Source organism: Myripristis murdjan, chromosome 23, assembly GCF_902150065.1.
Source record: "Myripristis murdjan chromosome 23, fMyrMur1.1, whole genome shotgun sequence".
In the NCBI taxonomy this organism is placed as follows: domain Eukaryota; kingdom Metazoa; phylum Chordata; class Actinopteri; order Holocentriformes; family Holocentridae; genus Myripristis; species Myripristis murdjan.
The window spans coordinates 4967322-4991784 of record NC_044002.1 but is presented as its reverse complement, the minus strand read 5'-3'; the positions used below and the strand labels follow the sequence as shown (position 1 = coordinate 4991784).

At 42.9% G+C, this 24463-nt stretch overlaps 1 protein-coding gene across 2 annotated transcripts in view; it reads left to right on the top strand.

Annotated features, from left to right (window-relative positions):
- The window catches only part of usp6nl (USP6 N-terminal like), a 71585-nt gene that overhangs the window by 15195 nt on the left and 31927 nt on the right, over window positions 1-24463 (top strand). The window contains exon 1 of one of the 2 annotated variants that reach the window (XM_030045527.1): window positions 19756-19956. The exons of the other annotated variant lie outside the window; for it this stretch is intronic. Within the exon in view, the coding sequence (XP_029901387.1) occupies window positions 19902-19956 (55 nt within the window). The 5' untranslated portion in view covers window positions 19756-19901. Of the gene's footprint in view, window positions 1-19755; window positions 19957-24463 lie in introns of those variants that run through there. 2 annotated transcript variants of the gene reach the window in all.

Genomic DNA, 24463 nt, shown 5'->3' with positions numbered 1-24463 from the left:
CCATGCAGTTTGATTGATCACATATTTAAGATACTGTAGATCAATTTAGGAAGCTCTTGTTGTCCAGAGGCAGCCTGAATCAGTCGACTCTCATTCTCTCACTAACTGTATACAGATGTAAAAGTACCAATGGTGATATCACCACCACCAGTTTGTGTACAGTGTTTTAACATTCAGATTCAAAAGCAAAGATTTAAATAGAACAAAAGCTGCTCTATACTCAGTGTAGTATTCAGTGTGCAAATGTGTGAAGACGGAGTATTGAATATTATGTGGACCAGAGGTAATCACAGGTAATTAAAATGTTTTTGTATTGCAAAACAAGCACTGAAGCTTGCATAGCAATCTTTTCAGCCAATTTTGATAAATACTGTCATAGTACCACCCGCTGGGATGTTTTTGAGCAAGATAATTGCACAAGGTAAATTTGATACCCGCTCACGTTTATCGCAGATAGACACACACACACACGCACACAAAAGTTATGATGCTGCCCCATCATGAGCCTTTCATGGCCTCCCTGTATTTAGTTGCCATGGTGAGCCGAGCTGAGCTGCTGTATCTGGCTGTATCCCTCCCCTCCATTCTGTAAGTTCAGCTCATCAATACTTAATGTTTGGACTCCAGACAGATGGGATCGTGTTCTGTGCAGAGAGCAGCGATTAAGGATTAGAAGGGAACTTGTGGGTCATTGTATTTGGAGATGTGGGGCGACTTCACCCAGATTTCATCGTGACTTATTTGAAATTGCTTCCATCTCCATCAATGGACGAGCTCCCTTAACTTTGCCAGCCTTGTCACATTCAGCTAAAGAAAAAGCAGTGTGTTGATACAGATTAAATGTACACATACTGTGGGGTGCAAGTATGCGTTGCTGTTTTACTGAGGGGATTTTCAGGGTAAAGTCCAGTCAGGCATAATAATATGAAACCAGTTGGGAGCGACTATTGCTGTAGAGTGAGCACACAAACCTGCTAATAAACTGCATGATGTCATTGCAGTCTGATTTCAGATCGAGTGTTAATGACTAACAGCATATCTTATCAGCCCTCGAGAAACCATATTTGCGGCGCCAGATTCCACATGCTGCCGTGACCAATCAGCATTCAGCTCCCCAGTGACCATGGAGAAATCATACAAAGACCATCCAAACCCCTATGGTTGGTGACAAACAGCCCACCAGCCATCAACCAGTGATAAATGACACACACCCTATTGACCACTGTCAAGCAGGATACACCCGATCGACCGTGTGATGTATGAATGGCTGTGTGTGTGTGTGTGTGTGTGTGTGTGTGTGTGTGTGTGTGTGTGTGTGTGTGTGTGTGTGTGTGTGTGTGTGTGTGTGTGTGTGTGTGTGTGTGTGTGTGTGTGTGTGTGTGTGTGTGTGTGTGTGTGTGTGTGTGTGTGTGTGTGTGTGTGCAGGGAAGCCATGCTCGCATGGAGTATTGTGGGTAATATTTGTCATCTCCCACGCATGTGCTGCACAGTCGTAGATCTTCTACTGTCTGCCCACCCACCAACCTCTGCACCCCCCCCTTCTTCTGCTGCTGCTTTACCAGCTGTTGATTTTACTGTCGCCTTGTAAACAAGACCCAAGACACACACCCACACGCACTTTCACACACACCTAATTTCTGTTGAGGCTATTTCTCTCTCGCACTCTCTGAATCTCTCACCTCAGTGGTAAACATTCGGGCTTTGTGCTCTCTCAATTCCTGGAAGATCAGCTCATGCAGCCTTGGGCAGGGTTATCATGGTGGGACGCCTTGGTCTCACATTTAGCATTACACCAATATATTGGTTCACTGATATATCGCTGTCGACATTGACTATTTTTATTTATTTATTTATTTATTTATTCTTTATTTCATTCATTTATAAAAGAAAATAACAGTTTAATATAAATACAAACATTCCCAGATCTTGAATGAAAGGGAGCAAAAAGAAAAATAATAATAATTTTTAATAATTTTTTGTTAAGGCTGCGTTCATAAGCGTGAGCACCAGTTTGGTTTCAGTTTGTGTCTAATGATTTAAATCACAGGCCTTGCTTGGCGTAGTACTGTCATGGTACTGTGGTCATTTGGTTCGTACTGAATAAATTGGCAACTATAGGTCTTTGCTATGGTGATAAATCAGTAGGGCTGTAAAGTGTGTCACATTTGCTTGAAAACCGTGCAGATATGTTGTGCTGTGGTTGTAGCCTGAAAGCAGAAAAGATTAAAAGATATGTGAACCTTTGAACCTGTGCGCCCTGGTGTGTTACACAAACGCTCAGGCAACTGTCAGAAAATCAGCTGAAATCAGAGAGCAGTGACAATGTTAACATAACACTAGCAAATAGGAGAGGCACTGTGCTTCTCCTTCTCCTCTTCAACCATCCTGGTTTGTTAATTTTGACCGTTCTACCTTGTTCACGTTCTGTGGACTAAATGCTGTTTCCAAGGCTGCACAAAGTAGTTGTAACGGCCTACAAAAAGCCAAACTGTCCAAACTCTGGTCACCTGGCTGGGACCCAACCTTGCACCAGATGAGAGGGTAGCTGCAGGCCCAAATCTGAGTGGGGTATTAAACTGAACGCTGTGAAAGGGATGTTTAAAAGAGGTTAGAGGAAATGAGGCAAGCAAACAAGGAAAGGTGCCACTGGAAAGTTTTGGAGCACGCCATGTAAATAGCTGTGAAGGACACTGGAACTCTGGCTGAAGTTTGATTGGTGCAAAACCCTGCACACTTTGAGCAGGAAATGACACAGGGGGCAAACAGGAAGCGCGAGGGAGAGCGGCGGTGTTGTTCCAGTGTGTTTTCTTTCCCCTCCATTCCCATTCCCTCCCTCTCTGCGGCACGACGCCAGGCCAAGAGAGGCAGGGGAGAGGAAAGGGAGAGAGGAGGTCAAGCTGAGGATGGGAGCCAGGGAAACCCCCCTAGTGGCTCCATCCACAGAAACGAATCTGTTTTGAACAGTCCTCACCCTCCAAGAAATGCTGACTCAAAACTATGTGCTGCATTTCCCCCCTAAGAAAGGAGTGTTGAAGTGCGACTTGTACAGTGGGGTTTGACTAAGGAGTTTGAAGGCTGATACTGATATTTTTGGATTGAAGCTGTCAGGAGCTGATATTTTGTGCGCCAGAATTTTACTCTCATCAGAGTGGAGGAGCCTCTGAAACAGCATTTTTTTGTGACACTAAAACTCTACATTGAAACTAATTCCTTTAAGAGGGTTAGCAGCTCCTGAGAGCTGTGTAAGGCAGGCTTCACTGCAAGGTTTACAGACTGACACCTTGAAGAATAACAAAGTATTTGAAAGTGGATATCACTGACTTGTTAGTATTGGCCTCCAAAAATTAGGGCTACACATCAAACCTGTCAGAGACTGATTCAGTCAAGCCAGCCAAAGTGACAAATAGCAATGTGTGGTCTCAGACAGAGCAAGAGAAACCCACAAACACAGTGCCACCAATAGTGTTTCTATATCTATAGTATATCTACACTATATTACCAAAAGTATTCGCTCACCTGCCTTTACTCATACTATGAACTGAAGTGCCATCCCATTCCTAACCCATAGAGTTCAATATGATGTCGGTCCACCTTTTGCAGCTATTACAGCTTCAACTCTTCTGGGAAGACTGTCCACAAGGTTGAGGAGAGTGTTTATAGGAATTTTTGACCATTCTTCCAAAAGCGCATTGGTGAGGTCACACACTGATGTTGGTCGAGAAGGCCTGGCTCTCAGTCTCCGCTCTAATTCATCCCAAAGGTGTTCTATCAGGTTCAGGTCAGGACTCTGTGCAGGCCAGTCAAGTTCATCCACACCAGACTCTGTCATCCATGTCTTTATGGACCTTGCTTTGTGCACTGGTGCACAGTCATGTTGGAAGAGGAAGGGGCCCGCTCCAAACTGTTCCCACAAGGTTGGGAGCATGGAATTGTCCAAAATGTTTTGGTATCCTGAAGCATTCAAAGTTCCTTTCACTGGAACTAAGGGGCCAAGCCCAGCTCCTGAAAAACAACCCCACACCATAATTCCTCCTCCACCAAATTTCACAGTCGGCACAATCCAGTCTGAAATGTACCGTTCTCCTGGCAACCTCCAAACCCAGACTCGTCCATCAGATTGCCAGATGGAAAAGCGTGATTCATCACTCCAGAGAACGCGTCTCCACTGCTCTAGAGGCCAGTGGCGGCGTGCTTTACACCATTGCATCCGACGCTTTGCATTGCACTTGGTGATGTGTGGCTTGGCTGCAGCTGCTCGGCCATGGAAACCCATTCCATGAAGCTCTCTGCGTACTGTACTTGGGCTAATCTGAAGGTCACATGAAGTTTGTAGCTCTGTAGCAATTGACTGTGCAGAAAGTCGGCGACCTCTTTGCACTATGCGCTTCAGCATCCGCTGACCCCTCTCCGTCACTTTACGTGGCCTACCACTTCGTGGCTGAGTTGCTGTTGTTCCCAAACACTTCAATTTTGTTATAATAGAGCTGACAGTTGACTGTGGAATATTTAGGAGCGAGGAAATTTCACGACTGGATTTGTTGCACAGGTGGCATCCTATGACAGTTCCACGCTGGAATTCACTGAGCTCCTGAGAGCGGCCCATTCTTTCACAAATGTCTTGTTTCACAGTCTGCATGCCTGAGTGCTTGATTTTATACACCTGTGGCCAGGCCAAGTGATTAGGACACCTGATTCTGATCATTTGAATGGGTGAGCGAATACTTTTGGTAATATAGTGTATATCTATAGTCATGCAGTTGTATGCTGCTGCTGAATGTATGCCCCACAGACCACAACGCTGAGGGGGGAAAAAAAGCATGAACAATGAAAGGTATTTTGGCCTAATAATAATTTAATCATTTGTATTTTCCTTTGTTTAAGAAATAAAGTGGTACAAGTTCTTCATTTAACCAGAAATACCTGTGCCCTGTCTCATTATTCCATCAAAGCCACATTCCAGATTGGCTGGCAATTGTCTTAATGATTTTTTTTTTTTTTAGATCTTTTAATACTCAAAAATATGTTTGTACAACTCTGTTGCACCCGATCGTGTCTGATTATGATTACTGTGATTAATATTAATTTGGTCTGTTAACATTGAAACATATTCCACCATGGAGAAAAATAAAAACCACATTGCAGAGTCATCACATTGAACACCCTAATCTGAATCGACTGGGGAAATGTTCTGGTACAGCCCTACCAAAGACCAATATTAGTTAACCCAAAGTGCAAGTGTGTGGTGCACGGTAAACATGTCTCATTGTAATTCAGCAGCAGGTCTGTATGAAGGCCTTTGTGCACTGAGGTGCAGCAGGCAGTATTAATTACTGTGCCGAGCAATCAGCACCCAACCTAATTCAATCAGCCCTCCAACAGAACGCTGCCATTAGGACAACAGATGAGCGTGTGTTCGGACTGGTGTTATGTCTGTGTGATTTGTTTGTGTACGAGTCCGTCTGCCAGCCGGCGCTGAACTGAAGCGAACCTCTCACAGAGACAGAGTGGAGAGAGGAGAACATTATGGTGAGGAGTGATTTGCGAAATCAGGGATGCCACTTTGTAGAGCGAAGTTCAGACAGTGGGCTAGAAAGATGGGAATGCGGTTGTTGCTGCCGGGAAATACAGAGAAAACAAAGAGGAGGTGGCGTCATGTTTCAGAAAATTGAAGTTCTCACTGTCTTGGTGGCAGGCAGCAATCAAAGACCCTCATTCATTCATGTTGGGATAACGAGATGGTTCTTGGCTAATTTTGAGCAACGGTGACAGTGACGCATTGAAAGCATGTGTTTTCCAAGTTAGACTGTTTCCTCATGCTTTTTATCTCGCTTTCGCATTCTTATTCCCTTTCATGCTCAGGCAGTGTTTCACTTGTTAGTCCAAGCTGCCTGTCACCAACTGGCTTCTGTTTCACTGTCTCGGTTTTACCAGTTTTGTCTGTTTGCACCTTTCTGTAAATTTAGTGCAGTTTTCTAGAATGAGGATGACATATTGACCCAATATGTCAGTCTTTTACTGAAACCCATCAGGGTTTCACAGGAAATCCCAATGGGGTTCACTCTTGGGAGCACTGAATCAGGGAATGACTTACTTGTTGTTTTTTGTATTTCTGGGGGAGTGAAGTTTAAATCAAAAACCCATATTGGCCCAACCATCCCTATTAAGATTCATCCCTGCTCTCTAGTAGTCTGTGTTTTGTTGTTTCAACCTGTGTGGAGTGTTTTTTCTGTCCAGCATCTAAGATCGAACACCCAGATGCTTCATTGACAGCATGGTGGGCTGCCCGGCTCTGTGAAGAAGGCGGCCGATAGACCAAGCTCTTATCTGGGCTGTAGATTGAAGAGGCGATGCATCAGCAGCCCAGCCAGGCTGTCTATTCCAACTCAAGTGGGTGTTAAGATGTAGTCTTGGAGGGCCTATTGATCTGGTGTTTACGTTGGTAGCCCGGTATGACCGCACCTATGGGTGCTGTCTGGAGGAGAGTGAGGGCTCTGTCGATATCTGACTGCTTTCTACCTCCCCCCGTCAACTTGGCAGCATTGACAGCAGGTCAATCCATATCTCGGCAGGCTCCCCTCGCTCGCTCTGCGTCCCTCGCACTTTCAATCTCCCTGTCTCTGGCATGGCTTTACTCACTCATTCCCTTACAAGTATGATTGCTTTGATAATCTCTCTCCATCGCATCTGAAGAATTTGCTAAGATTGCATATTGATCCCTAAGAAAGCTCTTGTGAAACAGCATGGTTGGTACATCAGTTGGTGGCATGCCAAGTGCTCCGAGTTACAGCAAATTATAAGTGATCATATGAAATGGATACAGCATGCAGTTGTATGCACTGTAATAAATTGCTTCTGAGGATACCCATCAGTGTACTTTCTGTGTGTGTGTGTGTGTGTGTGTGTGTGTGTGTGTGTGTGTCCGAGTATGTATTCTTGTATTTCTTCCCGTTATGAGGCCTGAATGTCTCTTCAAGGATAGATAAATGAGGAAAATCCTTTGTGTCCTTTGTACGATTGTTTCTGAGTGCTTTTGTCTCCTTCAGATGGCACCAATGCAAAAAAAACAACTCCAAAATTCAATGTTTATGAATGAGTCTTGTCTACCGCACAACTTTCTGTTCTTACTCTTATCCTCCATTGTTGTTGCTGTGTAGCCTCAAGTGGCCTTAACTAGCCCCAATTTCAAGCAAACGGAAGTATTTAGGCATACACACACAGGGTCGTGGACTAATATTGTACAATATAGAATATTTCATTTTGTTATTTTGAAGAAAAAAAAGTGAAATGTTCTAACTTGAAGATTAGGTTTAGGTTAGGGGTCGGCATGCAATTCTGAGGATTAAGCTTAGAGTGGCGAGTGCAGTTCCTGAAAGGTCGGTACTCAGCAGTAATATGGTACCAGAAATGTGTGTGTAAAAGAACGTATGTGTGTTAGAGGCCACACACTCGCCCTATGTACTGGGGTCATAGCCTAGCAACAGTGGGTCTGAGGCATAGCAACAGAGCAGCAGAGTGAATCCAGCAATGCAGTAATTGGACCCTCTGTCTCAGAGCCTGAGGGCTGAAAACGGACCAGCTAACACATACAAATACACTTAATCTCAGTCCAACTAGGATACATATGCATAGTAGCAGCACAAAGCACAGTTTGCATTGGGTGATGAGATGTGTGAGTGTGTGTGTGTGTAAGAGAATGACAGGGAGAGAGAGGCCATGTTGTTCATTAGAAACAAGATAAAAGATGTGTGTATTTGTAGAGAGAAAAAGCATGTGGTGCACTTGAGCAGAGATGTGGTGTGTGTGTGTGTGTGTGTGTGCGTGTGTGTGTGTGTGTGAGGGAGAGAGAGAGAGAGAGAGAGAGAACCATGCTCTATAGATTCCATTAGTATAAAGAATGAACCTGGCTGCTAGTTTTGCTTCCCCATTACCGCTTGAGCACTCCGTCCTTGAGTAGATGTCGTGTGTGTGTGTGTGTGTGTGTGTGTGAGAGAGAGAGAGAGATTGCTTGCATACGTGTGTGATCACATTTGGTTTACAATATCTTCCTATTCAATGTGGCATCAAGCATTAATGGCAGTGTGTGTGTTCATGTACCTTGAAAGTGTCCTGGCTCAAGGTCAGTCCCAGTTCAGTTCATCTTCTGAATGGTTCAGATAGAGAGGAGAATATCACTCACAACCCAAGATGCTGGGAATTCTGTTTGCATTTGAAACCGGAGAGAAGGTTTTGATTAGTTTTTGATTGGATTTTTGATTGATGCCGCCAATAGCCAATTGTTGGCAGCTGATATTTTGCTTAAAACAACATTTATACCTTTAGACACTTAAATTCCACTGAAACCCCAAAAATGCTATTCACATACATGCACACTTTTGTTGAATCTGATCAAAATGTTATATAAAGAATCAAGTCAGATTAAGGGATTCCCATAGAAAACCAGTTTAGTATTATTCAATTCTACAATAAAATGTATTCTGCATCATATCAGTTCTTTCAAATATGGGCAACATTCCCTGGCCGACATCCAATTTTTAATGAAAGGCCAACATTGGCCCATTGAAATGCCAAACTAAAATATTGGTTTAGCTGTAATAGATGCAGAGCCATAATGAGCTGAGGGGTACATGACCAACTGGATGAATAAATGGATTGATTATGGCAAGATAATGCAGTTAGGAAGGGGAAGAGGGAGGAGATATAATGACTGATTAGGGATGAGGCAAAGGAGGGCCACAGAGTCAACGAGAGAGAGAGAGAGGCAAAAGAGAGAGAGAAGCTGACTGCAAAAGAGAGAGAAAGGCCCGATGTCAAGAAGTTACCCTACAAAAAAATGTTATTTGCAGTCTTTACATCTGCCAAGAAACTCAAAATTGGATTACTGCAAATGTCTGTATGAAGACAATTTGGATGTATTTTCTGCAGAAACAGATAACTTGGAATGTTGCCTACCAGCTGAAGAAATCCAAAATCACTTCTTGTATTGTATGGAAGTCTCCAAAAAAGTGCAATATTTGGGGTTTTATTGTATTTACAAGATAAATAATTTCATGTCTTTTTGTAATGCCCTCATGCAATATTTGACCATACAGCTTGTTGCTTTGTATCCCAGTGGCTCCTTATTGTTGCTCTGGAATTGTATTTTGTTTTTCTTAAAAAAAAAAAAAAAAAAAAAAAATCTTAGCATAATAACAGAGAGGCAGAGGGAATCCAGACAGCAAGAGGGACTGCTTGAAAATGTGGGAGGACATACATAACCTCAGTGTGACAGCTGTATTGATGCTACTAGCTACAAGTCATCACTGGGACATATCCCCACACACCTCGTGCCTTGCATTTGTCTATTCTGCTCATGTTCCAGGCTTCACAGTGAATATACACAAGACATTTGAAAAGGGTTGGAGGGGTGAGAGAGAGACAGAGGCACAATGAGAAAGGGAGGGAGCAAGAATGGGAGGGAAGGAGGGGATGCTGTGGGTGAATGAGTAGAGGCGCTCATTAATTTGAATTTAGAGGATGTGGAGAAAGGAGAGCGAGCGAACCACCCAGCGTTTATGCGATTTGGAGGAGGAGAGGGAGATGGGAGACAGAGAGAGGGAGTCAGGGAAAGAGATAAGAGAGTTTAGAGAGTGTGTTGATCTGTGTAAAGCGAGATGCATCTCTGTGCAGCTGTGCATTTATTGATCCACAACGGCCAGGTGGATTGCCTGCAACAACCTGCCACCACAGCCACACAGGAGGAAAGACAGCAAAGTAGAAGAGAACAGGAGGGGCAATGGAGAGATCTGTCAAATGAAGAGTGTGTGAGAGCACACAACACACACATCACACACTCAGTTTGCGGAGAGTCCGCGCTGACAGCCAGAGTCCTCTACTTTTAGCGGCTGCCAGCAGGTGAGTTGAGACTATAGCCTCTTTCGTCTGGACCAGAGTCGCTGTTCGCAGCAGGTCAAGCATTTACCAGACCGTGTGCGTACACACGTGCGTTTCCTGCCGTGTATCTGCGCTCGCTCCATCAGGGAGACTCGTGCCACCAGCTGTTTGATGCAGCAAAGAGTATGTGAAGACTGCTGAGCGGAGGAGAGGGTGTGAGCATGTGTGTGGATCTTGAGATGTGACAGCTGCTGGGAAGACACACCGAAGGAGAAATATAAAGAAGGCAAGTAAAAATAAAAGAAAGAGGGACTTTACCAGAGTGCAGCACCGTTTCGCGAACTCTAGGGAATCCTGGAGAGGCAACGTGCTCTGTGTCACACCACCGAGGAACGAGCAGCGGGACTGAGGGCAGAAACAGGTCTTTGTCTCCTCTAGGATGGTGATAGCAAGATTCCCAGGAGCTCGACCTGTGGATTAGGGGATGAGTTCAGAGGAGGATCCAGGATGGGATGAGGTTGCAGAGGGTAAGAGGGCAAGAGTGGGCTGCCCCTGCCCTGCGGGACCTACCGTCACCCCTGCCGCCTCCCTGTGAGCATGCAGGTCCTACAGATCGTCAAGGAGCTGGTGTCTCCATCCAGACGCAGGGCAGCAACCAGATTTGGAGGTGTGTGTGCCCATGTAATGATCCAAAATGTGATTTTATAGCTCCGCAAAGTATAGCCACTGACTGTGTGTCAGCAGTAGATCTAGAAATGTTTCGCATGAGGTAGAAAAGGGATGGTGTATATACTTTTACATATAAATATAACTCTCTTATAGGAAGGAATTCAGTGCAGGAATGAATTTTCATGATGACCCTTTTCAGTATTTTTTTTAACTATAATCAGAAATTCAGCCATGACCAGTGCCCTGTCCAGATATTTGTAGTAGTTCAATTTTGTATTTTTTCCATGTCTATTAGGCACTATATATTTTTGGGGATTCTTCAGTGGTAGTGCTGAAAATGTTCTTTCACCATTGTTAAGTAGCAACAGACTTCTTTCACAGCAGCCAACCAGGCGTGATTATAGCAGGTAAACACAGGTGTTACACGTGACATTAGTTAAGGTTCTGTTCCATTTCAGTGTACCAGAGCTTCCCAGTGAGTGCACCAAAGCAGCACCTTGGCTCTGTTCGACCTGAATGGAACAGAAGCTTAATTAATGTCATTAGAAACACCTGCGTTTGCCTGCTATTCAGGACAAAATGGCTGCTGTGAAAGCAGGTGATCTCACTTATTAGTTCCTCCTCTGTGGTTCAAGTGCGCAAATCAGTGAAATCACCTGCTGCCAGTTTTAGTTGGAATGAAAGCTCTCTTGAACCGCCGAAGCACATAAAATAGTTCCTCATTCTCATGGTTTAAGGAAATAAAATTTGACTTTGACCCTTGATTGCTTCCGTGATGGTGGTGGCGTGGCAGACTGCTGAGCAGATAAGTTGAAACATGTTTGACGAGAAACCAATCAGTCCGCTGTAGCTGCTGGTCTTCGTTTCAGCCTCAAAAACTTTTACATATGTCCTTTTTTGAAGAGGAGTCGCATCCATTTTGAAACTGTCCTCAGGCTTCCACACACCCTACTGATGCCACTACGTTAACTGGTTGACTTGAACTTTGACATCAGAGTTTTAATCACTTGGACTCGTGTTTGTAATAGGGTCAGACTGATATATGGGGGGGGGGCATACAAGCCTTTTGTTAAAAATATACTGGCCAGTCAGTCACCAAGACTAAAGTTCATGGGGAAACACTGAATCCTGGTATGTATCTGGCATAAATGGTCAACTTTAAAGACATTGAATCGTGACAAAATACCAGGAATCATTAGTTATTGGTATGAAACACCTGTATCTGTTCGGGTCCTTTTTCTGCTTTGGTGCACATTACAGTGTAGATTGAATGTGTTGTACTGAAAGTCATTGTGGATAAGGTTACATTTCTTTCTGTGCCCATATGGTATTACTCTGAAAAGGAGGAACATTCCCTTGGTACCACTACTGTAATAGCTCTGTTGCTATGGGAGGGGTGTGTGTGTGTGTGTGTGTGTGTGTGTGTGTGTGTGTGTGTGTGTGTCCTGTAACTGCATTTCTCTGGTGAGTGATGAATAATGAAGCATAGTGCCTGGGGTAATGGAACACTCCGTGACCCCTGACCCCCCCCCTCGTCCTGTCGCCTGATTGGATCAGCTTGTACGGGATAGCCTCGATCCATGTCTAGTTTATCCAAACAAATGCTGCTTTTATTGTTGCTGCCACCAGTTTATCTAAGTAATTTCCATTGCCTGAGGAATAAAACCACAGCTTGCTAACTTCTAACTACAGTGCACTTGATCTAGAAAATTCTCATACATATTTAGCGGGATGATTTGTGTACATTTAATGAGGAGAAATTTTGGCATGTATATTGGTGCTTTCCTGCATATCCATCCTAAAATCAGCTGAAATTGAGATATTATTGATAATTTATTCTCACAACACCATTCCTCAAGTGAATGTGCGGATGTTCTGCCATTTTCATTAGAAGATTCAGTTTGTGGGCATGGCCTTGGTGATGGCGTAATCAAACCATACAAAAGAGGAAAACTCTTGAAGCAATGACGTATGACGATGTCATCAGTGACCTTGCAATAGAAGCCGGTATGAAAAAGTGGACTACACTTGCTCTAAAAGCAAAGCTGTTTACACTTTTAAAAGCTTTTGTCAGGGAAAGGTTGGCTCTTGTGTCTTGTTGGTGGGATCAGTAAAAGCTTTGTCCATGAGCTATCTCTACTAGCACATAGGTAAAGATAGACCTGTTCTTATGGTCGTGGTTCCCATCACAGCACTTACACAGCCAGCAGCCAGTGGAAAGACACTGCCACTCAGGATCAGCTGAAACATTTTGGCTGGGCTTGAAGCATGGCTGCTAAATGAAAGCTAGAAGGAGACGCTACATTTCTGAGCAGACAGGACCAGCCTGTGAGGCATCGCATCTTAATGCTACAACTAAGTTTTTTAAGGCGGTGGACGAGTGAGGTCATATTTACCTCAAAACTTGGTTAAATTCAATTCATGAGACAAGCTTAATTTTATTGCTCAGTATCAACTTAGCCATTTGAATTGACATGTAGGGTACTCTGTGAACTAGCTAACTGGATTTAGGAAAGTAGCATAGACTGCAGTTTGTTTTCTAATAAGAATCATTAAGAGTACATTAGCAGTGTTGCACATTCTCGCCACAGAGCCGCCATAAGTTATGCTTTGGGTTTGCAGTAGAAATTATAAAGCTGTCACGCTGTCTTACATTTGTTTTTCTTGATCCCATCCCATTGTTCTGATTGGTCAGAGAACAAAACTAGATATGACTGACAATTGAAAATAAACAAGCCAATGCAGAGGAATGATGTGCTATGTGCTACTTTAGATGGCTGAAAATCTTCTTGGCAATAGTCTTGTTTGTTTTTGGTAATTGCACTAATGTCTCAAAATGAATGTGGCAATGCTAAATTGATGATAAAATGCCACATGTGGCATCTTTTAATGTAACCAATCCACACTCAGTCTAGCTCCAGATGCAACTACTCATCTTGCTGTCAAACAACATAATCTTGTGTTTTAATAGAAAACACAGACAGTGTCTCATGTTCCTGATCACATCCATGCTGTCTCTCTGTCTGTGTGAACAGCTGACCTGTATTAGACTTGATAACAAGTGTGTGAAAGTGATTGCCAGCTAGGTGAGTGTGTGTCATCAGTGCTAAAGGCGTAAACACTGAAAAAGAGAGCTTTGAGCTTCTTTATGGACCGCTTGATCCCACTCATGGAGAGAACATCGCGTCAAGGGATGATTCGTGCTTTCCATTTGGCTGCCATTTTAATCTCTGCTCATCAGCCCTGCAGAGGAATTCACTTTTGCTCCTCTCAGCTCAGATCAATGCAGACAGATTTAGAGATGGCCTCCAACAGATATAGGACAAACACACACACACTCATAAACATACACACACGCTGCCAAGTAGTGCAGACTTCAAGGCGTTGTGCTGAGGTGTGATGACTGGGCAAGGTGCTAGCAGATGTTAGTGTGTCTGGTGATGAGGGATGAGGGTGGAGTTCTGCGGCTCAGAGAGTAATGTGACGGGGCTCGAGGGCGATGACATTTAAGTCTCAATCTTTCAGTCAATTCACACTCTTTTAGCTCGGCAAAACGGACTGCTCGGACTCCTGCTGCACAGGAAGCAGCAGGCTGTGTGTGTCTGTGTGTGCATGATTTATGGCCTGTTAATACTCCATTATTTTGTGACTGAGGTTGCTGGTTTGAATCCTCAGACTAGCTGGGAAAATGAATGAATGAATGAATGAATGAAATGTGCTCTTGAGCAAGGCACTGAACCCTCATCTGTTCCAGGGAGGGGTTGCACCAGCTGGGAGTAACTCTTTTACTATAGGTTTGTGTGTAAAATCATGCTTAAGTTCTTCATAAGACATAGTTTTAAATAAATTAACTGGGTTGCACCATTCAAACGGAAAGGACCATACCATTGATTTTATATGTTCAGTGTAATATCTACAAAATGTGCCAAATTTACAAACTTTGATGACTTGAAATTGGGCGGAGTTAAATTGCCCCTCCACTGGAAAATAGTCTATGGGGAAACATGCTTTCCACAGCCAGTTTTCAGTTTGTGGTTTTTGAATGGTGACAACTTTGTTAGCCACAGGAGCAGAACATTATAAGAGCAGAACATTATATGTTGGGCATTTCAACCAAAAAATCATGTATAAAAATGGGGAGATTTGATTACATGTTGTGAAATCTTTGGTGCAACCACATGATTGTCAGAATGGTTTGTTGCAATGTAAAATGTGGGTAAATTGTAGTAAACAGGCCAAACATTTAAAATCATTTGTATGACAGGTGTAAATATTCAGTTCAAGGTCACAACTAATTTCTGTGGCTCAGACCATTTTGATTTTTGTGTTCATTTAGTAAACACTTCAGAAACAACTAGCTTTCAAAAAGCTGTTGCAACTGACCCTAGTGCTGCAGCTCAGTGGCCACCAGTAGAAGACTGTGGTCACACTGGTCATACTGTGTAATATATGAAGCATGACTAACTCAGCTTTCCCTGGTTGAAAAAAAAAAAATTGAGTTGTCTGGTTCCCATTACATAAAACCTCACGTGTCCACGTGCCCCGGCCGAGCCGTCATGTCAAAGCCTACGCCTGGCATGCGGTGGCGGGCCTGGCACGGCTCTGCCTGGCATTATGTGGCCTGGCATAGCTCTGCCTGTAGTGGGGCAAAGAGCAGGGCAGTTTGGATTTATAACTAGTGTAATGTAAGCCTCTGCTGCTCTGCCAAACCGCAGTCTTCTCCTGGTCAGCAGCACCACTGGCAGCTTACTATCTCTCCCTCTGCATTATTCAGCAGCTCTCTCTCTCTCGCTCTCTCTCACTTAACACAGTGGCAGCTAGAGGAACGAGCCCTGCTCAGTTATTCAAATGATGTGCCAGCAGCTTCAAACAAGGAGATTTGTTTTTATGTTTTGCACACTAAGTTGTGAACCATCTGTGTGATTGTGCCTTTTTTGTGCCTTTGCTTGTGTGAGTGTGTGAGGATTGGGTGGGCGTGTGTGAGATTGTGTGTGTATGTGTGTGTGTGTATGGGTGTGTGCGCACCCACAGCTTCAAGGGAAAACCGCGTGGTGGTTAATTAAGGAGGGACGGGCGGACAGTCCAGACACAGCGGGCGTTGGGCTGAGGCTGCCTGCTGACACCCAGACTGTAACAGCCAGGCTAATTGCCAGTCTGACCTCCCAAAGGGCAAAAACTACACTTTCCATTCCTGGCCTCAAGCTTCATGGCAGAATCTACTCGAATTTCATGTCAAAATATCCTACAGTGGCCCCAGGTGCATTCGGGGGTATTCCTCTATTTTATGTGCGAGCTGCCTGCACACAATGGTTTTATTAGATTCTATATCAGATGACCAACAGCAAACATCCGGATACATCTCGCCATTATTGGCTTTATTACTGTTGGCACTATAGGGGCCAGTCATGTTTGCTAAGCACATCCATCCAAGCAGCTCATCCAGTGAAATGCACAAGCTTGTTCATGCACGTTTCATAACCATACATGAGATGGTTTTGCGCTTTGCTGCAATAATTGAGTGAAAATGTATAGAAGTCCAGAGTATATAAATGGACACCAGAGACTTGGAATAAAGCATGATGATTGATCTGGAGATGTACTACCTCCAACCAAATGAGACCCCTCTATTATTTGAAAGTTGGTCCCGGACCCATGCAAAACCAAGAAAAGCCGGACCTGTACCTGATCTGGACCATCTGTGATTTGTAAAGCTCGTCCCGATTCCATGCAGAACCGAGGAATGTTGACCCCAAACCTGGTCAGGAGACACAGAGCAGATCAGCACCAATTTCACAGCAACACACAACAGTAAACACACGCAGCACTTCCATCATGATCAGTGCTCTCTGATCACATCCAGGTCTTCTGGGATCCACTCAGGTGTTACACATAATGTTAAACAGACCCAGGACCCATGGAACTAGAATGGAATCCGACCTGGACCTAATTGACCATAGAAAAACTTGGATCCAAACCTGTATGTGTCCCAGGTTGGGTTTCCGGTCCTATGATTTGGGTGGACCTATGAAGACCCTTTCTACACATACAATTCAAGTGATAACACAGAACTTTTGCTATTTTGGGGCATGAAACCTACTGAATATGATTTATAAAATATCAGCTGTCAGCAGCTTCAGTCTAAAAATACTGACACTGACCTCCAAAAATCCATATAGCTCCTCACCATGCTTACCCTGTGCTCTGTTTCAGCTCTCAGGTCTGTTCTGTAGTCAGTGCTGTTAATGAGTACAGTTGTTTGTCTGTGACATGTCCCAGCTTGTTAATGACACACTGGTGACGATCGCGATGCTGGCACCAGCAGTCATGGACCGTGGTGAGAGCAGCAACCCTAAACCGTGCCAAGTACTGTCACAGGTTGTTAGAACGATCCGCTGCATCTGATGAAATATGTTGTCAAGAATGAATGTACCATCGTAGTTTCAGTGGGTTAACAGGGGGATCTTAAAACTCTGGGAGTGAAAGGTCTGTTGTTGGTTCCCATAGTGTAATGGCAATAAAAGTGTACAAAGTGTATTCCAGTCAGAGATGACGTCAAACTTCTAACCAGTGAGGAAGTCAGACTGGTTACCTGTGAGGAACAGTGCCTGTGCCTGGCTTTTTGTGAAAGTTACTCTGTCAGAGCTGCTTCCTCCTCTATCTTCTCACTGTCTGCCAGTGATCATTTCTGACCTGGGATGACTTTTGCATCTATTTAGATAGCCACTGATCTCTCATTAAGCTTATATTTATCAGGCCTGCACACTGAGGAACTGAACTTGAACTTGGCACTCAATCACCTTAGACACTATAGGTTTTGCATGCAGACATAGGCAATGAAAATTGATGAGCACTGCACAGCTGTTAATAGGATGATAGACCTCAATCTACCAAATACTTATTCCATTCCTTAAACAAGCCATTTAATCCTCTGTTGAGTCCTACCATTTTATTTCCCTTTAAACAGTTGGAAAACTAATGGAGAACTTGTGAAACTTGTGAAGTGAGATAATTCCACTTGTTCTCATTCCAGTTTGACATGTCCCATCAAGTGACAGGGTCCTGAAGGCAGTTCACTCTGGTTCTATTAAGATAATGAGCTAGAGTGTTAATTTGTGTTTAAAAAAAAAAAAAAAAAGTGTTATTTGTTCAGTTTGTCACCCATTTAGGAAAATAAATCAAGAATATGCAAGAACAAATCACTTAATGTGGACATTTGCAGTGAATCTACATGCTGAAGCAGATTTGTAATGGCTTCACACATTTTTCCCCACATAGCACATTGTCTACACTTGTACACATGCACTTAAAACACATTAAAAACTGCTCTTTTGCAATTTCACATGCTCTTTTTGAACATTTGATTCAGAGAACAGTTGTGCCTCCGATACACATGGACAGCGAGCTGTGGATTTAGCAGTTTTTGCTTGTTTCATTCACAGCAGTGTTGAGGACGACAGTATTTTCACCACTCGTTGGTAGTTTTTATTTTGCCTGTGGGTGCCAGGATGCCCACACACTTTGTCAGTCGCCTGCTTACATCTCAGCCACAGTACAATTAGTGGAGTTAAGTTGCACAGCAGCTACAAAAAAGGGAGTGTGTGACTCAGGGAGAGCAAATTTTGAAGTGAATGACTGCATTTGAGAAGCACTTGCAATATTACAGCTGCCAAAATACTCCTCATAGTTATGAAGGCGTGTACTGTTAATTACCAGGTATTTAGTTAGTAGGTAACCAATTGAACTTAATGGAAATTAAGTTGGATTCTAAGTACCAAATAAATTCCCAGTATTTAGAAATTTACTTGGAGAGGAGATGGTAATAAAATGTTGTATTATTGTGCAAAACATGTTTTTTGTAGCTTATTTTCCAGTAATAACTGATAATTAATAGCCTTTAAACCATATGGTGTTAAATGTTTATATATAGTCTTATTACTGTCATCTTGGGGTCCAGTGGAGAGCTTTAGTGGACTTCCGGTACTCCTTAGTCTCCTGACAGTCTTCCTAGAAAATGGAAAGTGTGCCTCAAAGCAGTAACCCCCTCCTCCCACCCCACCGTGACCCTGTGGCTTCAGAAGTGATAACCGCACTTCAGTCCCATCCACCAGCTCTCTCTCCCAAACAGATATTTCCTGTACCGATGGAAGGAGGAGATTAGAGGCGAGATGACAAGAGAAAAGAGAATTTCTTTTCCTTTCTTTTCCCTTTGCGTGTTGCGCGAGGAAAAGTTTTACCCCCTCCCCGCCATCATCAGATATGCCACATCAGTAAGACCCTTCATGGTACACCACATCCATTTTATAATGAAGTTTTAATGGAAACTGTTTATCAAGAAGCTGCCATCGTCTGGCCCTCCCCACGTTCAATTTCCCTCGCCTCCCTCTCCTCCCCCGTATCCATTTTACCTCATTCCCTCCTTGCCACTGGTTGGACTTCCATCAGAGATTTAAAAAAAGATTGAAATTTCTCAATATTGCAAAAAAGAGTTTTTACTTTTTGTTTGTAGAGTGGGATTTTTTTTTTTTTTTTTTTTTTTTTTTTTTTTGGTTTGGTTTGTTTTGTTAGCTACGAAAATTCTGCAATAAACAGAGATTGAAATACATTTGTCAAATAAATAATGACAGGCTTGAAATTGCGTCCACCACAACTTCATAGAAATGTCACTCCCATGCATAATTATTGTGGTTTCCTGAAAATTTGTTGGTACTTTAGATAATTACCAAGTGCAATTTTTTGTTTTCATGTTTGGGTGAAAGCGTGACACAAGCTGACACAAAAGAACTGAAACAGCTTTCCACATTTTAATCAATTGTTGAAAGACTTTCTGTTTCTCTTGTGCACATTTTTTTTTCCGAGTTCAGTCTCTTGTTTTTATTTTCTCCAGCGCAGCTGATGGAAGCATACCTAATTAGCATTTCATTTTCTGCAGGATTTCCAGAGCTGGGTGGAAACATTGCAGGATGGAAACAGCTATTCACTCTGTCCTCTAGTTTCTCTCTCTTTCTCTCTGAGGTTTTGAATAGGGCCTCTTGTTGTGATGTTGTGTTTGGGTGGGGAATGTGAGTGGGACAGACTTGCTCCTGAAGTCAGAATTTTCCTCTCTCTCTCTCTCTCTCTCTCTCTCTCTCTCTCTCTCTCTCTCTCTCTCTCTCCCTCTCTCTGTATTGTACCTACAATAACAAACAGTGGCATTGTTCCTGCTGAGGCTCTCGAACTCCACATCTCTGATCTCACTTCTCTTTTTCTTGGCTTTTTCTTTTTCTTTTTCTTTTTTGTAGCTCGTATCGAGCACTGAGCAGCGTACAGTAGTGGGATGGGGTAGTTCAGGTTGTCACTTTGTATGGTAGACTGGGTCATCACCAATGCGGACAAAGGCTCTGGCTCGCTTGGAGGATCCACTTGACGGCTTGAAGAGAGGTAAAAGATGACAAGATGATGTAACCATGGCCACCTGTTCTCTTTTGAAGGGAGAGCATTAGCTGTTTTTATTAAATTTCAGATTTTGGTCAGTGTCATCCTCTGCTGACATGAGTATGATGCAGTCTGGTTGATTGCCTTGTTTTCCAGCGTGTATGTTCTTTCTTTGTTGTTGTCATTAGTTGGGTCTCTCTGGAGAGCTCTAAATGCTGTTTCACAGGCTTTTCCACCTCCAAAATATCAGCTATCCAAAAATATTGATATCCGTTTCTGCCTTCAAAAAAACCCAGGTCAGTGAAATCCTAGTTCTTTGCATGACAGTTAACTAGTTTTTAATAGTTTCTTTCTTCATAATATGTATGAAGGGAAAATGGATGTAGCCAGTAAAATGTCTGCAAGTGTCCAAGACTACAACATGGGGGAAACATTTTGAATACTTTTATTTAGTTCCTGTTTAAGACACCAGGAAGTACTAGCAATGGTGGCACGTAGACTGACGCTGAGATTTTTGTTTATGATATTGTCAACTTTCAACAGAAAAAAAGATCATTCTCTGATGATGCTGCACTAATAAATGCAGGTTTGATGCTACACGAGAGCCATCTGGTTATGGTAGAGAACTGGCAGCTTGTTTAGTTTGTCTCTAAACCATGGGATGACTTAAGTTTTTTGACTCTACGGCCATCACTACGGGTCACTCTGAGGTGGAGGTCATGTGATCAGGTTCAGGTTAGAGCATGTTTTAAATGCAGACTGGCAGACAGATGATTGTTTTGGAGACGTGGTAATGGCACATAATGGTATACTGCATTGTGTCTGCAGTTACCTCATCACTTGTTGTTTGTGACATCATTTGCTATTTGTTTGCAGAGTTGTATCGGTCAGATCCTATTTAAAAGTGTTACATGTAGTGTTCGTCATCAATAAACCATTGCCACATTCATTTTGAGGCATTAGTATAATTATTGTAAACAAACAAAACCAAGATCAGCGGGCTCTGCCAGCCTACACACCACTATACAGTACGTTGCACCAAGTGGCACCATGACAGGAGCCCGTGGGGTTTATGGGAAATTTGTTCCTAAAGACCCCATGAAATTGACTTCTACTTTCTTAATTTGATGTATTTCCTGTTGAAAAAGGATGTTTGGGCTCATTCACAAGTGTATACCAACAGGATATCAGTTTGGAAGAGAAACACAATTGTATTTGAAGGGATAGGCGGATGAGAGAGGATGTAAAAAGATATGTGAAGGTTTTACTGGTTAAATTTTAATTTACGTGCACTAGTGCTGGATGGTGTCACTATTTAAGACAATCAAGTTTTTCAGGAAGTAGAACTCATGAGGTTATTTCATGGGAACTAGAATATCGAGAAGCTTGAGAACTAACAACATCACTAGCAATTGTCTTGGATGGACAGTTTGACAGTGCTATACTGATGGTCATAAATGCAACGTATAGTACATTTAAAGGGACAGTTCACCCATCTTGAAAAATGTGATATTCCAGCCTCCAGCCAGTATCCAGCAGTCAGTAACAATGAGAGGAAGATAGCACCACTGCTGTGAGGTGAAATACTATCACATTTTTCAAAAGGGTGAACTGTGCCCTTATAAAGCTCTTTAAAATTCATTTTATTCATTTCAAGCAGAATGTCGACCTTGGACATCATGTTGAGTTTCAGACATTAACTTCGCACCAGACAGCTTCGCCTTGCTTTTCAGACAGCAGTTTAACAGAATCAAAAGGAGAGACCATTTTTGATGTGTCTTTCTCTGGGCATTTATTGAGTATCAAGGCACTAACAGGAGATTGAGGTGCAGTGGTGTAAATTGGGGTCAGGTGTGGCCTTGAACACAGGCAGCAGCTGAGGAAACGCAACACATGGACTAAGTGAAACATGAGGGCAAAAATAAAGGACAGGAAAATAGTTCTCCAACCTCTTTATGATTATTATTATTAATCCTCTTCTTCTGCAGATGGCAAGTATAAGAGATTATAAGAGAATGAGAGATATACATAAAAAGGTTGAGGGAGCGCAAACAACTGTACGAAGCAAAGACTCCTTATCATTAAGAACAAAGAGGGCTCATTACAGCAGCCTAAAGGAAGCTCAAGAGAGAGGAGGAAACGAGAAGGCTGTGATTATGCCTGTCATGTTGTTTATTGTCAGTCTTCGACTTTAACAGCAATGATAATGAGGAACAAAGACAAATCCACCCCAGGACCCTTCTTGTCACGTAGCGTCACAGGCCTGCACCATAATAGTAGCCAGCTGAACTAGATTTTGTTGTGAAATGTCTTGTCTGGAGCCTTCTAGTCTCATGCAGCCAGACATTTCCTCCAGACGTTTCCAGTTTTTTTAACGCAGTGCCAGCTCAGTAGACAAGTCTGCCTGATGCTGTTGTCAAGTGGGAATAAAGGTGAAAAAGCAAAAGAAAGAGTGCTGTATTTTCTCAGCTCATCACAGTACAGCGCAGCACTCAAAATGAGGCATTTGCAGATCATCATTATTGTGTACATTTGCCGGCACGTAGGCGTACATCAGCCAGTCCCTTATTGCTTTATGCACAGACAATGTGTGCACAGATACTTAGGGCAGTTGGCTGAGATTCAAGGACCCATGTGTCCTTGTGGTAACGCAGTAAGGAAAAAAAACGAAGTTAAGAAATTTTTACCATTCCCTATGAAACGTCCACTGAGAATAAATGTTGTTTTTTGATGTCATGATGGAGAGGAACACAACATTTCTTCAAAGGCTTGTTCTATATGGCTTTTTGAAGGCAGATATCAATCTTTATATTTTGGATTAAAGCTGCCATACACAACATTTTGTGATGATATCTAGAATTCCCAGATTCACAACGATTCCAAGTTTCTCTCAGAATTTTATTTCAAGCAAAATGTAAAAGCCTCTAAAACACTTGTAGACAAGAAAGTGACACTAAAACTCGTACTTATGAAATTCTCTGCGGTGGGTTAGCAGCTCTGAAGGGCAGAGTGAGGTTGGCTTCTTTACAGATTTTACAGGCTGACACCCCTGATGCTGTTGAGTAAACACCACACTGGAACAATTTCTCTTGTCAACCATCTGCTATAGGAAAAAATACTCAGTAGCTGTATTCAGAGTTGAACCGCCATTGTATTGGAGGTGGACAACATTGACTGGCCAATATGGTCAATATGAACTCATTCTTATATTATTATACTCTTTTGTATTAATTAATCTTGTTTTAGTATGTTTTTCTACCATTGTTACCATAGGCCAAGGAAAAAATTATGAACTTAGATGTAGCAGTAGGCATGGCTTCTGACTAAAAGGCGAAACTTTTGATTACATTCATGTTGCACCATCAAACTTTGTCAGTCAGTCCGACATAAAAGGGACAAACCCCTCATTATTGGTCCAATCAGACAACATAAGGACACCTGGAGAGGTTAGTTCCTGATGAGACATTACTGCCCTGCCATTTCTTCAAACATTAGTGTGCCCATGTTTCAGTAATCAGTGAAAATGCTTTGAACAGGCATATCTCCTGTCTTGTTTCAGGTACAGTCATGAAAATGTGCGGTCTCCTGATGTGAAACAAACTAGTGGGGCATGGAACAAATCATTTACTTTTGGTGGGGGGAAAAAATGCCTTGTGGAATTGGCATGTTTTGACAGTTGTGAAGCGTTGGCGGTGGTGTGCTCTGTACTCAGTGCCATCTAGTTCCATTAACACTGCCTGGAATGTGAAATAGCTGCTTTGCACTTTGCTGTTAAGGAGTGAGATGGATAGAGAGAGGGGCAGCATGACTGGTGGTAATGCTCTATTTGCCAGATTAAAAAAAAACATACCATACCACATATGAGCATTCCAGTTGAAGATGGCCTTCATTCCAGCTATTAGGTTGTGAATGCTCCCTAGGAATTTGGGGTTTGGCAACCCCAATCTTTCCCAACTTCATCAATTCTGAAGTTGCCAATAAATCAAGAGAGAACCTTTACCGTGATATTTTAATGGCTTCAAACAACTTAAACTGCATGAACTCTTTCAAGACTTCAGTTTTCGCTGTGAAGCTAAAGCTCATGACATGATGGCAGCATAAATGGCAAGGGTATAGGGCGAAGCAGGGGACAGGGCACTATCCAGTCAGCCATGCCGGTGACCGTCAAGGACATTTTAATCACAACGGGAGAGGGATGTTAGTCAGGGCCCACACAGCCCTCACTGCTGGAGACTGACCTGAAGGGAGTAAGAGGAGGACTCGCAGCTCATAGAGCAGAGGGTGAAAGGGCAGCTAGACTGAGGAGGTCTAGCCAAGCAGCATGAAGAGGGAAAGCGGCTATCTCTTAAAGAGCAAATCCACTCAGTATCACACAAGGCGGGAAATTGTTGCAGCAATACTGTATTAGGGTCAAAACTTTCAAGCCTGTTGCACCTTGTGCCACATCTGAATCAGTAATTCCACAACAGGTATTTTGCCTTTGATAGCTAATGCAAAATGCCTGAGTTCACCT